Source organism: Watersipora subatra, chromosome 9, assembly GCF_963576615.1.
Source record: "Watersipora subatra chromosome 9, tzWatSuba1.1, whole genome shotgun sequence".
Lineage (NCBI taxonomy): Eukaryota > Metazoa > Bryozoa > Gymnolaemata > Cheilostomatida > Watersiporidae > Watersipora > Watersipora subatra.
Window position 1 is genome coordinate 41271859 of NC_088716.1, and position 18652 is coordinate 41290510.

Here is an 18652-nt window from a genome sequence, read left to right on the forward strand (position 1 = left end):
ACCGATTTCTTCTATTAATGAGAGCTGAATATTTTATGATCATGCTTAGAAATCAATCATGGTTGGCAATCTTTTATTTTGTCATTTTTAATACTACGTAATCAAATGTCTATCTATCTATCTCTATCTCTGTAAAATATCTCAAGTGGCCGCTAGGCCTGTAGAAATAAAATGGTGCATTAGGCATAAAAATAAGATCACAAATAAGCATAGACTTATTTATCTAAGTCTGAAGGATAAAAGTATAAGATCGCTTGGTCTAGTTATAAGAGGATCAGATGTTAAAATTTCATCGCACGGTTAAAAAAAGAGTGTTTCATTGCACTTGTATTGATTGTGTGTCTGATATTGGAGCCTCGAATAAAATAGGATGAGTTCTTAATTACAAATCTATTAAAATCGACCATTAGGTCTTGGCTTAAAATTTTTTGCAGTGTGCTTTCGTCCTTGATGCGTCTTCTCTCTGCAAGTGTTTGCCATCCCATTTTCACCATTTCTGATGATATACTATCAAATTTTCTTAAATTGTTGGCCCACCTAAAAGCTTTTCGGTTAATGGATTCTAAATCTTGTATACTATAATCAAAATGTGGACTCCAGATTTCCGAAGCGTACTCTAGCAGTGGACGACACACACTATAGTATGCTGTCCTTTTGACATTAGGAGATGTTTTCTTAAGGGTCCGCATAAGCATAAAAAGAGTGCCGTTAGCCTTACGTATGATGCGATTTATGTGTTCATTAAAATTGAGGGTGCTAGAAACAAGTATACCCAAGTATAAAAAGGATTGCGAGGATATAAGAGATGTACCGCAATAGTTGTACACATGTGAAAATCTAACTGGTTCCACAGATGTAGATGTGCATTTATTAGCATTAAATCTCAACTGCCACGACTCAGCCCATGCAGCCACTCTGCACAGTTGGTCCTGAAGCAGAAGGCTGTCGGACGCACATTCTATTGGTCTAAAAAGTATGGCATCATCCGCAAATAAACGTATGGATGTCTTTGGACAGTTCAGAGACTCTGGAAGGTCATTGATATATAAAAGAAAAAGCAAGGGTCCAAGCACCGACCCCTGGGGCACACCTGATGTTACCTGGGTAGGTGGAGATGTTTTACCGTTAACTATGACACAGAATGTGCGGTCCAGGAGCCAGTGCTGTATCCAAGTCACTACATTTGCATTTAGGCCATAACTTCTAAGTTTGTGGATCAATTTGTCATGCGAAACTGTATCAAACGCTTTACTAAAATCCAAAACAAGTACATCCACTTGAGTGTTAAGATTATTAAAATTTGCCAAGTCTGATATGGTGTGTATAAGTTGAGATTCACAGCTGTGCTTTTTTCTAAAACCATGCTGTGTTTCACTTAGGATGTTATTCTGATCGAGATAATCTCTTATGTTATGAGCAATAATATGTTCTATAACCTTAGATGATACGCTAGTGAGTGATATTGGCCTATAGTTAAGTGGGGCCTTCTTGTCACCTTTCTTGAATACAGGGACTACATTGGCATGTTTCCAATCAAGTGGCACACACCCTGCATTGAGGGAGTGTTTAAAAATCAGCGTTAAAATGGGAGCAATGTCAACAGCCAAAAACTTGAGCAAGGCAGGACTAAGGTTGTCTGGGCCCATACCCTTACGATGGTTAAGATTATTAAGAAGGGCCAAAACTCCCTCTTCACTGACAGCAATGTCCATTTGGGGTACATGTTCTGCACTAGATTGAGTGAATGATACTTGTGGGACGTGTCCATCGTCTACGGTAAATACGGACTTAAAATTGTTAGCAAAACTTATGGCCATATCGTTGTCATTCACACAGTTATGTAATTGCATAATGTTTGAACATTTTCCCCCTTTTGAAGATTTAGATATAAGCTGGAAAAGAGGTTTGGAATCGCCATTCTTAAGGCTTTCAGTAATATGGGACTCTAAAAATTTATTATAATCTCTTTTAATAAGGCGTTTAGATAGATTACCAATGGACTTTAGTTGTTCTAAATTGTGGCTAGTAGGGTAAGCTTTATAGGTATGAAAAAACCTTCTCTTTTTTCGGCAAACTGTTTTGGCTTCCCTTGACAACCAGAATTTTTTACCTTTGGGTTTACGTACTGGGATGCATGAGTTAGCTATGTTTAAAATAGTGTACCTGAATGTGTTCCATAGAAAATCTGTCGTACTTGAAGCTTCAATAAACTGGAGATGCTTGTAAAGGTGGGCTGTCTGTTCGCTTATGTCAGACATCCGAGCCTTACCAAAGTCAAAAAGAGTTCTAGTAGTGCGAGAAACTGGGGGATCAACCTGTGGAAAAAAACTAAAAAGTTCAAAGCACAGTGCTGTGTGATCCGACATTCCAACATCAGCGTTCTTAAAAATAGGGCAGGGATCAAAATTTGTAAAAATAAGATCAAGTGTGTTGCCTTTAGAGTGGGTAGGGAAGTTAACATGCTGCGAAAAGTTATTTTTCAAAATAAAAGACAAAAAGCTCTCAGCAAGTCCACGACCCCCTGGAGAGACGGCCGGCGTATCAAGGGTCCACTGGATTTCAGGAAAGTTAAAATCTCCAAGTAAGACAAAATTGCTGACCAGGCTGTCCTCAAAAAAATCAAATAGTGCACTCATCTTAGCTGAGCTCGGAGGACGGTAGTAAGTTACTACACAAACACGAAACCCGTGAACAGACAAATTGATCACAAGCATCTCCTCATTAGGATCCACAGAAGAATCAAATATCTGAACCCCTTTCAATGATTTAATAGCGACTAAGATGCCTCCGCCTTTAGTGGGGCGGTCTCTGCGGAAAATTTCGTAGTTTGGTAGTTTTAGTTCATTGCTCGAAACCTGAGGGTCTAAATGGGTTTCGGTGAGAACTATAAAAATAGGATCATACTCATGTACAATGGTTTCCAGATACTGGACTTTGTTCCTAATACTGTTGCTGTTCCATAAAATCAGAGTCATGATTGTAGATCTCTGACAGCTTCCCTACTTGTCAATTTTTTGAGTATTTGGTTAAAAAAGGGGCAGTCACTATGGCTCGTTGCATCGTGATCCCTCGAGCCACAGTTACAGCATGTCTAACTCTGTTTTCCTTTGTCTGTGGGTCACAAGGAAAATCTAACAAAAAGGGTGGTAAAAGAAAATACTCTAACGCTTACAAAACTTAATATGGCAGATACAAGTAAAATGTGTTACGGTATAACAGTGTATACAAATATTTATTATTATAATAACGCTGCAAGTTTATAGCTAATCTAAATAGCATGACAACAAATCACTGGAAAATTATTTGATTGCTGCATCTATAAAAATGCAAATTGTTAGGGTGAATATTTTTTGGCATTTGTTATTTCAGAATATACTATAGTTAAAAACTCCCAACTCATGTACAAAATAAACGATAGGCCTATGTTTCTCTATGCGTGTTTTCTGAATTTATATTGACCACAGTGAAAGTAATGAAAAGATTGTTTTCTATGTCATTTTGTCAATAGAATAAAAAATTTTGATATCTGACATGGTTTTTTATCACAAGAATTTACACATTTTTACATTTTTTATTTTATTTGATGTAAGGGTATTACATCGAAAGGGGATCAAGTTGTCAGTGATGAAGTTGCTGTACGTGCTGTGGATGTACTGTTTATTTCAAAAATTAACATTTGCGTTGTCTTAAATCTAAGATATTCTAATCAAAATATTCACTAATTGGAAACGTCGAAGGAAAATTATGAACCTTAGAATTGGAAGAAATCAATCATGGGAACTATGTCAATGCTGCCAGTGGAAACCGCCAAATGGATGTGGAAGTAATTGCATCTACCAACCATCACCAAGCACAACCACAAATAACTGAACTTACCATCACCCTGACTCAGTACTTTTCCCTGGCGTATGTACAGTGCCAACGGAAACAATATTATGCAATCCTGGCATTCGACCCACAAGATCAGCGCTCTTCAGATGACGTACCCAAAGACAGTGTTCCCTCTAAGGGACTTACTCCTACAACATAAAATATGTTGCTGAACATTTTATGTACTTGACCGCAGGCTATCCGAAATGCCTATAAAAGCGAACAATTTTAATAGCTCATCCTCTTTTGACAGTGACATGTTGTAGACGTACAAGACATAGCTCAAGGGTAGATACAGCTGTCGGCGTAAGACGTTTATATTACTTAGCTTTTACTACTTGTTATCTTTCTTATATTCTAAAATTTTGCTACTTGTGTATTAGGTTTTGGTTTATGAGAGTAAAGAATAGTTTTTTTGCTACATTTACATCTGTGGCTTAGCATAGTTAGACTTGCACTAAAGGTCTGGGTCAAGTCCTATAAATTGAACTCCTCACTCTTGACAACCATAACAAATAAGGCAGCTTGCATGTGCCTAATCAACCATAGCAACTTGATTAGATTGAAGTGGAACTGGAGGTTATTAATCATTGATGTTAGTGTAGTATTCAAGTGAGTCAAATCCTTAAATACCAATAAAACAATACACAACAGCAGTCCAATTTGTTATACTAAATCCAATATTATGAGGATTTCAGACTGACGGTGATGTTTGATTCAGCAACAAAAAACAGTTTTCACCTCTTTAATAATTAGAAATTTTAATATAAAAGTTTTTATATTAAATATAAAAAATAGAATCTAAGAATATAAGAATCTGTTTCTCACAAAGTTGTTATCATTTTGTTTAATTTTCCTAATGCTGGCTTTAGGAAATGTATCACAATAAATGAACTAATCATTAAATCACAACATAATCAATAATTGTATTGCGATAATACAAAATTTATAATAATAATTATATTGTTATAATATATAACAGTATGTTATTACATTATTATAATATCATAATAATATTATATTATAATAATTATAATAATATAGTTATTATAAAATTATATTAGTATAATAATAGTAATCAATATAGACATAATAATCAATAAATCACAAACCATGAACTAATGTATTACAATAGTTCATGGTTGCTGATAATACAGGTTAAACATAGTTCATTCGGTTTGTAGTTATAATTTTTATTGCTATCTTCATTTTATCAATCTAAAACAACTATTTCTCTTTATCAAATTTGACAGATAAAATTGTGGGTTTTGGTAATAGCATGCAACTTTTGACAAAATTACTTTTGTAATATGTTTTGGAAGGCTCTTTTTATATTTCATAGTCTGGTAGATCTCATGCGCCACAAGTCTTTATTGTACTAGAAAGTTTTTTCTATTTGTTGAAAATGGGGCTTATTAAGTGTCATTGCATTTGTAACTTATGCAGACATTCTCAAGGTCAATTATGATGGATCTCACATATTACTCCGGGAGAGGTGATATCTTCTTACATATGTGCAATGTGGATCGCTATCTGACAGCGTCAGAGGTATCTGAGTATTCTGCGTTTATGATTGTCTTCATTCTTCATCATCTTCTCTCTCATTTCTTCTATTCTATGTTACGCAACTATCATAAAATGAGATGTCAACAATTTATAGGATGGAAACTCGTTAAATTTGTTTAGTATTTTATATTTTAAGAAGTTGTAAGAATGGACCTAAGAGAGTTCTTTGGCAGGGGAGATAAATACATACATATGTCCTATTTGAGACACTACTTGGCTGCTTCAGAGGTACATTAACCAGTGTTAGTTTTTTTTCTGCAGATTTCTATAGAACTAAAATCTTTCGAACTAAAATCTAGAATTGTTCAACTGTCATCTATAGTTAATAATTGCCACCGATATTGAGTTCATGTATTATATTTTGGCTGTATTGACGTCTTTTAACATACCGCCGATATTTCCTGCATAAAAGCTAGTAGTGATGGATAGTTTCTTATTTCAAACTATTTGTATAAAAAACAATTTTTAATTCATGATTTTAGGAGTGTATTATATAATAGTCTTTCATTTGTTTCATCTCATTTCTTGTTCACATTTATACTTCTTCAAGCTTCAATCGAACCTCCACTTATGAAGTGTATCTCTTAAAAAAAGTCTGTTACTGATTACATAGTTTTTAAGAAAAATTTAGTGCATATAGTGTATTTCAATTCAAGCTCAATTCTGTTTGAATATATTTGCATGCAGTATTTATATTCTAAGGAGTTGTCGAAAAGTTTGCAGTATAGAATTATTTAAACAAATTATATTATATTCTTATAGAGATACATGATCCAACATTTGACTATTTTAGCATAAAAAGTAGATCTTGAAACGAATTAAGTTTGTATGTAAAGTTTTGTGTTGTAGAAATGTATACTGTATCAAATGTCTTTCATCACAATCTGCACATGGATTCACATGTTCAGATGGAAAAACATTTGAGACAATTTAAATGCAAATCCTTTTTGTTGCATTTATACATTATTAAGAAGTTAGTTGGTTATTTCACTATAAAGCATGGAGCTGATGTGCTTGCATTTATTGGTTCTTTTTTATTGGTTAATTACCATAAAGCCTCTATTTGAACGCCACCTTTATTAGAGTGCCACCTTTATTTGACTGCCGCTATATAAGGGTTGAAAAATAGATTGCCGCCCTTTAATTGAACTCCATCTCCATTTGACCGCCACTGTGACATCCTTTGATCTCTACGAATCCAAAATAGAAAATAGAAGGTGATCAGTAAAAAGGCGACCACAAAATGGTACTAATAATGACTTGGTTGCTTCAATAACAAATAATTCTTTTGTTGTTGCTGATCATATCGAAGTTCGTTTTATGACGAAGTAACGAAGTACTTCGTCATCGAACTGTCATACCGAACCATCGACCATCGAACTGTCATATCCAAGTAACGATTTATGTGTAATTTCTTTTAGACTAACAAACACATTACATGTATGAGGAATATGTAATGTGTTTGTTAGTCGGAGAGAAAAATTAAGATTTCCTTTATTGCTTTCTACATTAAAACAATCTTTTTTTAAATCTATTCATGTTATATAAAAATTTTAAAAATAGTACTATACTGCCTATGTAAACAAGATAGCTAAATGGGGTCGCATAATAAAATTGTAATCAGTAAACAAACAATACATAAACGATATAAACACAATATGATATCAAGTATATATCACCTAGCTATTGTGTATTGTGTTATAAACTTTGCGAATGAACCATATAGTTTCTCGTTATGAGCGAATGCCATGAAGTTTGTAATTGTGATTGAATTATACCATCATAGATTAGGTTTTAGTAAAGCAAGTACTCTTATATACTATGCTAGTAGACGAGTTATTAAGTTTTACTTTTTCACTTTTTAATCACCAAAGTTTTATACTCAATAGTGGAACTTGCATGTAACAATGTTAGTTTAAATATTCAGTATCCCCTTATGTGAAAAATAACTTTTAGAGCATTTTTCTTTAAATTCAGGTGCATGAAATGTTTGCTGTGTGTTTACCGCTAGATAACAACTAATTTGTTTCACTTTAGGATGAATATATTCCACCACCCATACCCGTTCCCCTTCCTACATTTCCTGAACTCTCTGATGAAAGAGCTCCGTTTGGTGATGCTTGGAAAAAGCATTTTTACTTGACAGAGGTGAAGGGCAGTCTTTTCTTCATATAAAAGGCTGTATATTGAATATAGTTTAACTCGTGACAGCAATTCTGTATATATAATAGTTTGTTCAAGTGGAGACTATAAATGGAATATTCAATGCAAGCTATACCATATTTTAATTATCTATATTAGAAGTACTAAAAAGCTGGCAGTCTTGTGCGCCATGAGCAATCGTCATGTGTAATAAGTGTGTGCACAAGCAGTCTTAGCTATGGCAAGGTGGTTGAGTAGTGCAAGTGGTAGCATGCTTGGCCGAAAATCGGAGTATCCGTGTTTGATTCTTGGGTGGTGCAATCTTTTTTCTTATCATTCTTAACATGGCTCTTACTATAATAAGAACCAATATGGTGGCACGGCTCTTATTATAGTAAAGATTGGAACTATAGTAATAGTGATGTAGAATATTCGGTGCAAGCACTCCTGCATGTAGAATAGTTTGTAGTGGTGGTATTATAAATAGAATGGCTCATATAAACAATATTTCAATTTTAATAATCAATCTCAGTGATATTTTGAATAGAATACCGTGTAAATTACACTCCACATCTAATAGCCCTCCTCGCAGTGTAAATAGATAGTCCTGTGCAAGTTATACTGTCCATGTGATGAAGTGAGTCAAGAATTAATACAATAACTAATATTGTGGTGTTTTCTATGCAAATGTTATAATAATTAAGACAGCCTAGGGGAAAGGCTGCAGCTGTTGAAGAAGTTAGCACAAGCAATGCTATTAATCAATATGCCTTGAAATAGTGTTACAAACACTTTTTTGGCTCCAAAGTATTGGGATCATTATAATCAATGCAAATCAAGCTGTCAAAGTCTACTTTACTTATCTTTTTCAATCGTTGCGCGGCAGCAACAACGCTAGTTTCGTGAAATTGAGTTCAGGTTATTGCGCTGCATCATGTTATACGTTTCCTTGATTTTATCATATTTGTGATAGTAGGATGACTTTCCTTTATATTTACAATCATAAAGTTTCGATCTAGGCTTTGAAGTTTTCATGAAAATACCTCCAAGTCCTGATGACATGTCAATTAGTAAGCAATCAGAATCAACAAAGTGGTAGGATTTGTTCCCTCGTGAAATAGGAGCTTATTAATGATGTGAATATGAATGGATGTTTATTAACATCCAGCATTACCATAGTGGTGTGTCTATGATAGTTTTAAATGCCTATGAGACGCTTGAAGAGCTGGGGGTGAACAGGTAGTATTCTACAGTAGGGATATGCTAGGAGCTATTACCTGCTATTGTAATCAGATGGCTAGACTTCTCTTCATCTAGGGTTACACGTTTTAGTGATAAATGTGCCTCATAATCTTTTCGGACTTTTGTAGTTTAGTATTTTTGTTTGGACTTGTTTGATGTGGATTGAACACCTTTTTCATCTGCAAGAATAGCAGAGTATACAGTACATTCTAAGTGGTTTTTTAATATGTTAGTCTGCTGCTCGCTGTAGATTTGCTCTAGCACCCAATAATTCCTGATTTCTGTTTTCTCATTTTGTCTTTGTGTGTAACAAAAAGACGCCATTTCGTTTACAATAACTAATGCCAATAAAAAGTTATAAATACGTACATATTGCCGAACTATGTAAAAACAAGCCAATTCAATACTCTGTTATCATATCAGGTTGCCCAACAGTCATAAAAAGAATGTTTGTGAATATGAGGCATGTGATTGTCTGGCCACAAATTAGATTTTTCAACATCTGCTTAAGTTAAAAAGTAGTGTTCATTAACTCATATTTTCTATTTTGACTGAAGCAACACTAGGTCATTAAAACTAGGTCATTAAAACTAGGTCATTAAAACTAGGTCATTAAAACTAGGTCATTTAAACTAGGTCATTAAAGCTAGGTCATTTAAACTAGGTCATTAAAACTAGATCATTAAAACTAGGTCATTACGAGGCTTTCAGTTGCAATATTGTTCATTTGAACTTTTAGATATTAACTATGATGCAAAAAATATATATATTTACACCTATATACCGTATATGCATAAATCTCAGTGTTTGTCTGTTGTTCGTCTGCCCAGTTATAGCGATAAACTTTTACAAATGAAAAATCGGCTTTGGGTTGGATTTGAACTCAGAACTTTGACTGACAGATCAGCAAGCAAAGCCAATACACTATGCTGTCCTTGCCATGTTATGCTGTCTTCGCCATACTATGGTATAATAGGGCACGTACTTATCTAATGCTTTCAAAAATACTATTGGCCAGCTTGATGTTACGAGTAACGCCATTACACGTAACATCAAACTGGCTTCACGGCTATTATTATAGTAAAGATTTAGACTAGCTTAAGTTACTAGCTTACCAGGTAAGTTGTTCAAATTCATTAGGTAATTATTTTATTACCCGTCCAATGTCGGGCACTCAACTAGTATATGTATATATGTAGGCCTATGTATATATATTTTTGTATATATATATATATGTATATTCATTTTTTTAGAATATAGTACATAAATACAGTATATGCATATTACATTGCAAATTTCTTCTGCATGGCTAGTAACTGATATCAACACAGAGCAACAACAGTAGTTAAAAGAGACAATTTGTGACAGCATCAGCTCTCCGATTACAGTACACCTAGATAACCTAATATCAAAAACACCATTTAACCTATTCAGGACTGGTTAATTTTTTCCTAGTGGTTTACATGTAGTATGTTATACACTGGTTAATAATATGAGTAATCCAGTTCTGTGTTATATAATTACTTGAAAACAAAGACAGGTAAATGTTCTGATGTAAAGTGGGCAGAAACTACTACCTGCAGTACATTCCATAGTCTACTCACTCTACTGTGATGGGTGAGGATTAAAAGCAAAACCTACGAATATAAATTAGGAATTTTGTCTTTAACCACTCATCTGAATTTAGTTGATTGATAAGTCTGTGTAGAAGGTAGCTGTACTGAACTGTGAGATGAATGTAGCTGTATTGAACTGTGAGATGAAGGTAGCTGTACTGAACTGTGAGATGAAGGTAGCTGTACTGAACTGTGAGATGAAGGTAGCTGTACTGAACTGTGAGATGAAGGTAGCTGTACTGAACTGTGAGATGAAGGTAGCTGTACTGAACTGTGAGATGAAGGTAGCTGTACTGAACTGTGAGATGAAGGTAGCTGTACTGAACTGTGAGATGAAGGTAGCTGTACTGAACTGTGAGATGAAGGTAGCTGTACTGAACTGTGAGATGAAGGTAGCTGTACTGAACTGTGAGATGAAGGTAGCTGTACTGAACTGTGAGATGAAGGTAGCTGTACTGAACTGTGAGATGAAGGTAGCTGTACTGAACTGTGAGATGAAGGTAGCTGTACTGAACTGTGAGATGAAGGTAGCTGTACTGAACTGTGAGATGAAGGTAGCTGTACTGAACTGTGAGATGAAGGTAGCTGTACTGAACTGTGAGATGAAGGTAGCTGTACTGAACTGTGAGATGAAGGTAGCTGTACTGAACTGTGAGATGAAGGTAGCTGTACTGAACTGTGAGATGAAGGTAGCTGTACTGAACTGTGAGATGAAGGTAGCTGTACTGAACTGTGAGATGAAGGTAGCTGTACTGAACTGTGAGATGAAGGTAGCTGTACTGAACTGTGAGATGAAGGTAGCTGTACTGAACTGTGAGATGAAGGTAGCTGTACTGAACTGTGAGATGAAGGTAGCTGTACTGAACTGTGAGATGAAGGTAGCTGTACTGAACTGTGAGATGAAGGTAGCTGTACTGAACTGTGAGATGAAGGTAGCTGTACTGAACTGTGAGATGAAGGTAGCTGTACTGAACTGTGAGATGAAGGTAGCTGTACTGAACTGTGAGATGAAGGTAGCTGTACTGAACTGTGAGATGAAGGTAGCTGTACTGAACTGTGAGATGAAGGTAGCTGTACTGAACTGTGAGATGAAGGTAGCTGTACTGAACTGTGAGATGAAGGTAGCTGTACTGAACTGTGAGATGAAGGTAGCTGTACTGAACTGTGAGATGAAGGTAGCTGTACTGAACTGTGAGATGAAGGTAGCTGTACTGAACTGTGAGATGAAGGTAGCTGTACTGAACTGTGAGATGAAGGTAGCTGTACTGAACTGTGAGATGAAGGTAGCTGTACTGAACTGTGAGATGAAGGTAGCTGTACTGAACTGTGAGATGAAGGTAGCTGTACTGAACTGTGAGATGAAGGTAGCTGTACTGAACTGTGAGATGAAGGTAGCTGTACTGAACTGTGAGATGAAGGTAGCTGTACTGAACTGTGAGATGAAGGTAGCTGTACTGAACTGTGAGATGAAGGTAGCTGTACTGAACTGTGAGATGAAGGTAGCTGTACTGAACTGTGAGATGAAGGTAGCTGTACTGAACTGTGAGATGAAGGTAGCTGTACTGAACTGTGAGATGAAGGTAGCTGTACTGAACTGTGAGATGAAGGTAGCTGTACTGAACTGTGAGATGAAGGTAGCTGTACTGAACTGTGAGATGAAGGTAGCTGTACTGAACTGTGAGATGAAGGTAGCTGTACTGAACTGTGAGATGAAGGTAGCTGTACTGAACTGTGAGATGAAGGTAGCTGTACTGAACTGTGAGATGAAGGTAGCTGTACTGAACTGTGAGATGAAGGTAGCTGTACTGAACTGTGAGATGAAGGTAGCTGTACTGAACTGTGAGATGAAGGTAGCTGTACTGAACTGTGAGATGAAGGTAGCTGTACTGAACTGTGAGATGAAGGTAGCTGTACTGAACTGTGAGATGAAGGTAGCTGTACTGAACTGTGAGATGAAGGTAGCTGTACTGAACTGTGAGATGAAGGTAGCTGTACTGAACTGTGAGATGAAGGTAGCTGTACTGAACTGTGAGATGAAGGTAGCTGTACTGAACTGTGAGATGAAGGTAGCTGTACTGAACTGTGAGATGAAGGTAGCTGTACTGAACTGTGAGATGAAGGTAGCTGTACTGAACTGTGAGATGAAGGTAGCTGTACTGAACTGTGAGATGAAGGTAGCTGTACTGAACTGTGAGATGAAGGTAGCTGTACTGAACTGTGAGATGAAGGTAGCTGTACTGAACTGTGAGATGAAGGTAGCTGTACTGAACTGTGAGATGAAGGTAGCTGTACTGAACTGTGAGATGAAGGTAGCTGTACTGAACTGTGAGATGAAGGTAGCTGTACTGAACTGTGAGATGAAGGTAGCTGTACTGAACTGTGAGATGAAGGTAGCTGTACTGAACTGTGAGATGAAGGTAGCTGTACTGAACTGTGAGATGAAGGTAGCTGTACTGAACTGTGAGATGAAGGTAGCTGTACTGAACTGTGAGATGAAGGTAGCTGTACTGAACTGTGAGATGAAGGTAGCTGTACTGAACTGTGAGATGAAGGTAGCTGTACTGAACTGTGAGATGAAGGTAGCTGTACTGAACTGTGAGATGAAGGTAGCTGTACTGAACTGTGAGATGAAGGTAGCTGTACTGAACTGTGAGATGAAGGTAGCTGTACTGAACTGTGAGATGAAGGTAGCTGTACTGAACTGTGAGATGAAGGTAGCTGTACTGAACTGTGAGATGAAGGTAGCTGTACTGAACTGTGAGATGAAGGTAGCTGTACTGAACTGTGAGATGAAGGTAGCTGTACTGAACTGTGAGATGAATGCAGTTGATTGATAAGTCTGTGTAGAAGGTAGCTGTACTGAACTGTGAGATGAATGCAGTTGATTGATAAGTCTGTGTAGAAGGTAGCTGTACTGAACTGTGAGATGAATGCAGTTGATTGATAAGTCTGTGTAGAAGGTAGCTGTACTGAACTGTGAGATGAATGTCTAAACATGAACAGCCATGAAATTTGAGTAGCACCACATTTTTAAGGCACCTTTTCAAGTAGATGCTCAGACATGTTTTCTCCTTGGCTTTTTGAGTTTTGGTTGAATAGAGGAAACTATGGAGACTTACCGGCTGTCACTGTTTGAGTTTCTGGGTCTTATTTCAAACACCTCATGCGTGTAAAAAACCATATGTTGTTGAAAATAAATTATACTATATCCAAGTATTACAGTTTGTTCTAGAGTAACATGGCTGCTTGTAGAAAAGGCTGCTTTTAATTAATGGTAATTTGAACATATTGTAAAATATTGCATTAAGTCGGTGACATCACACACGTTTAATTTCTCTGTAGTAAATACCATTTCCATCCGTCTGAAGAAACGGTTGGATTTTGGAAAAAATATTGCATTATAAATGATTAGAACTCTCAACTTTCATCGTGGTAGCACAACGTTCTAACACTTCCCCCACTTAGCCCCTGTCAAGCATTTTGGAACAATTTTCGAGATAGCTATTCCCTGTGCTTTATTGGCACATATGATTATATCACACAGTACAGTAGACTGCCATAGTACTAGTTATAATAATAGGTTTGAGAAGTCACGGCACAATTTACCTGTTTGATGACTGCTCCAAAGTTGGTGTAGCTTGTAATTGAAAGACATGCCAATAGCAGATATAGTTAGAAATTTAGCTAGGTGCAGCAGTGACTAAAGCTAATTTTTCAAGCGATATTTTTAAAAACTTTGAGCATTAGAATTTTTATGTTGATTTTGCAACTAAAAGAATAAAAGTTACTATCTCAACTTTTGGAATACAAAACTCTTTATGTATGATTCTCTGAATTTTGATAAAAGTAAATGATTGTCTTGCTACCAGCGAGCATGTTTTAAGTATTACAGTTGCGTTGTTTTGGTAAAATGTCATCCATATTGAAATATTAGTATTTCAATTTTGTTTCATAAGTTTTTAACTTTTGATAGTTTTTTATGTTCGCATTAATCTAAGCTTAATTTAAGCTCTACTTTTAGTAATAATTTTTGGCAGTACTTCTAACTTATAAGCTACTCAAAACACAAAACCTAACAGTTCCAATTTGTCCATCTTTAACCCTTTTGCATATGGATTATTAGTTGGCCTTGCTTAGCCAAGACCATGTAATGATGTTATTGTTTATAACAGAGTTTATCTAGCAATGCGGTTGTACAACATCGTGCAATGGCTAGTTATAATGACAGCGCTGTGGTGGCATGTGACTTGTTATTGTCTCAAACTGCTAGGAGCAGGAGTTCAAATGCTTACACAACTATAACCGCAATCAATCGCTATGCAAATGACTGATCAACTTCTGGTCAACAGTTGATTGATTTTTGTGTTAGGGGTCTATACACGTTGTGTAATATATGTTTGACAGGAGTTCACTTTTCTCAACCATGGTGCTCTTGGATGCAGCCTCAAGGAATCTGTCATCATGTCCCAGGTTTGTTTCTTCATTCTGTTTGTGGATGTCATTTCTTGTTTATGTGTTTTTTCATCCATCTTGTCTGGAGCTTTCGGCTCTTGTGGCCATTTTGTCTATAGCGCTTTCAGTAATCAATTTTTTGTCTTACCATCTTTTCTGGTATCCTTTCCATAGTCCCTTTTTATTGGCTATTTTTTAAAGCCCATTCTCATGCCAATTCTCTCGTGTTTTTTTCTGTCCGATTCTCACAAGTAGTACGCTCAATTAGGTTTATAACTAATGCAATTGCATCGACCAATTTTAAAAATATCCGTTGAAGCACTGAAAAATTAGCCTTTTATGAAAAAAAAATTTTACACTTTTGCAATTGCAGAAGCTTTTTTCTTTTTTGTGATTGACAACTATCAAAATTTGAGGAGTTACTAAAAATGATTTAAGCCTAAAAGCTGCTAAAACTCATCGATGTTGTGTCAAAAAAGTTTCAAGTTGTAAGTGTGTTGAAATTTATCAGCTAGGCATAAACGCAGTTCATTATTCTTCCAAATTTTGGCAATCTTGGAATTTATAATGTAATTTATTTATTTAATACTAAATCTTTATAAAAAGTTTAGCTTATCCGCATTTCTAAACTCATGCTGAATTGTAACTGCATCATAACATGACAGTGTAAAAACCCAGTCTATAAATAATTTCCATTAATCACAACTGTGAGCTCTTTTTTAAACAGTAACGAAACTCTGTCTTATACACTAAATATCTTGACAATGTCATAGACCTCAATCAACTCTTTGAGGTTAAAGGTAAACAAACTCGACATAAACACTCACACAGTAATGATTTCATCACAGATATAAATAATTGATCACCCTTTAGATATTTTTTTGTCAATTCTATTTCATTCATAAAACATCAAACACGACTTCCAAATGTTCAAGAAATGTATGAAAGCAAACTTAGTATTTATTGCACTTTAGGGGGCTCCCTAAATAATATTTGTGATGTCAATGTGAGTATATCTGTGTATGTCAATGTGAGTACATCTGCGTATGTCAATGTGAGTACATCTGTGTATGTCAATGTGAGTACATCTGTGTATGTCAATGTGAGTACGTCTGTGTATGTCAATGTGAGTACATCTGTGTATGTCAATGTGAGTACGTCTGTGTATGTCAATGTGAGTACGTCTGTGTATGTCAACGTGAGTACATCTGTGTATGTCAATGTGAGTACATCTGTGTATGTCAATGTGAGTACATCTGTGTATGTCAATGTGAGTACATCTATGTATGTCAATGTGAGTACATCTGTGTATGTCAATGTGAGTACGTCTGTGTATGTCAATGTGAGTGCATCTGTGTATGTCAATGTGAGTACATCTATGTATGTCAATGTGAGTACATCTATGTATGTCAATGTGAGTACATCTATGTATGTCAATGTGAGTACATCTGTGTATGTCAATGTGAGTACATCTGTGTATGTCAATGTGAGTACATCTATGTATGTCAATGTGAGTACATCTATGTATGTCAATGTGAGTACATCTATGTATGTCAATGTGAGTACATCTGTCAAGTAAAAAGTCATATAGTGTGGCTTTATGTTTAGGCATATGAAAGGTATATGGACAGCCAGTCACTCAGGGCTGTGGACAGAGAAATCATTCCCCTCTTGTCTCATACTCTCCGAGAAATGGCTGACTTCATGGGCTGTGATGCTCAAGATATTTTTTTCATGCCCAACTGCACTAGTGGTATAAGCACTGTCCTTCGTAGCTTGCCATTCAGCAAGGATGAATCTATCCTCACAACCAGCCTCGGATACGGTATGCCTCAATATATGCTCACCAACTAAGCTACAAACTAACTCCTTCACACTACAGCACCTCTACATCAGCGAATTATAGTTTTATTATGTTTAGTTTGCTGGAAAATATCTTTCTCAAGTATGATATGTTTTTACCTCATAAAGTGGTAATAATATCTCAAATAATGGTTGGCCTGACTTGTAAATAGGTCAATTAATCATTCGCAGTAAATAGACAGTTTCTCATTTGGTTCAGGAAACAGAACCTGGTGCTCTATCATTGGCTAATGCTAGTAACGCTAGAGATTAGAAGTTGTAATAATGGAAATCAATAGTTATTGACTACATATAAAAGGTCATGGCATGAATAACAGAAAAACATGCTCTCATAAACTCTCCTTACAAGTACAGACAAACCTTCATTTACAAATACAGCAAACCTCCACTTACGAGTACATTCTAACATCTACTTATTAGCACAGTCAAACCTCTATCTACAAGTGCAGTCACACCTCTATTTACAAGTACGGTAACACCTCTACTTACAAGTACGGTAACACCTCTACTTACAAGTACTGTACCAGTCAAACCTCTACATACAAGTACAGTCAAACCTCTACTTACAAGTACAGGCAAACCTCTCCTTGCAAGTACAGTTAATTCTGTGCCTATGATTACCTCGACATTCTTTTTCCAGCATGCAATATAAAACTGACTATCGCTAAAGTGATTTTCAAAATGCAATATTCTGTTTCTCAAAATATTGCAGTTTTGTAAGTGAAATTGGTGAGTCTCATAAAATTAAAAGTAATGTAAAAATAATAATGTAAAATGCTTTAATGTAAAAATAATAAGAGGATATATATATATATATATATAGATTGCAATTTAAGTTAATTTAAGTGTAAGTGTAAGAGTATGCTATGTCACATATCTTTACAATCACCTCTACTTATAAACCTGCTCATTCCCCTGTTTACCAGTCCACGTGTCCCTGAAGTAAAGTTCTATAAAAACCTATTTTTGCTGATTATTATTTTTGTGCTTTAGATTTTATATGTAATTCAGTTTTTTATATGTGGTTTTAGTTTTTTAAATAGTTTCATATAATGTTGTGTTTTAATGCTATATGTAATTCCCTGAAGTATTTTAAGGAGTTATCGTAGGTGTTCAGGTGGTGGAACGAATTAAATCAATTACAGTATATTCTTACAGGAATATTTGATTCAATATGCAATAGTTTTGCCTCATGAAGCAGGTCTTTTTATATGCAAAGGTTTATGTAGACTTTTAACCGCAGTCGAAGGCTCCTTCATTTTTGCTCTTTGGTGATTGGCTGGTGGTTAAATACCTTTAGTATAGATAACAAAAGTGTGGATAATGTCTACTAATAAACTCTTCTATTGCGTATTGATATTTGCCAATTAATAACGCAAAGTAATAATACTCAATAAAACAGATTTGCATTCCTGGACTTTCATTGCATTCTTACGCTTCGAAAATTTATCTTGCAATGCATAGAGTTTCATAAAATACGAAATTTTAACTTTTGAAGGAGGCTAATATGTATTATTTATAAACATAAATAATACCTTACAATGGATTTTCTGACTACTAGAACCGATCACATTCAAAGAAATCAACTGCTACAGTTGTATCCATTGTTTATCCAAGATGCTATGTTCTATCTTCTAAGTTTACTCATATGAGTTTAAGGATATAAACTACGATAAAATGTTGTTTCAAAGTAATCAAAATCTAAAATTTTAAATTTGAATAGTAAGAAACAAACTGAGTGAATATTATAAATCTATAGAGATAAACATCAGATTTGTTTAACCATAGAATAGGCTCTGTTATTGTTGTAGAATATATAGTGTTTTCAATATGACAATCATTCCAACAAGAATGTGTAGAAGTATGCCTGAAATTGCTTGCCAAAGGAATAATGAATCCTT

The 18652-nt window shown here is 35.5% G+C and overlaps 1 protein-coding gene across 4 annotated transcripts in view; it reads left to right on the forward strand.

The window, feature by feature from the left end:
• The window catches only part of LOC137403858 (uncharacterized), a 130517-nt gene that overhangs the window by 105241 nt on the left and 6624 nt on the right, over nucleotides 1–18652 (forward strand). The window contains exons 1-5 of one of the 4 annotated variants that reach the window (XM_068089945.1): nucleotides 5322–5418; nucleotides 5573–5664; nucleotides 7474–7584; nucleotides 14841–14906; nucleotides 16497–16713. In XM_068089945.1, coding sequence (XP_067946046.1) covers nucleotides 5584–5664; nucleotides 7474–7584; nucleotides 14841–14906; nucleotides 16497–16713 — 475 coding nt within the window. In that variant the 5' untranslated portion in view covers nucleotides 5322–5418; nucleotides 5573–5583. Of the gene's footprint in view, nucleotides 1–5316; nucleotides 5419–5572; nucleotides 5665–7473; nucleotides 7585–14840; nucleotides 14907–16496; nucleotides 16714–18652 lie in introns of those variants that run through there. The other 3 variants (XM_068089947.1, XM_068089944.1, XM_068089948.1) reach the window with 3 other exon arrangements.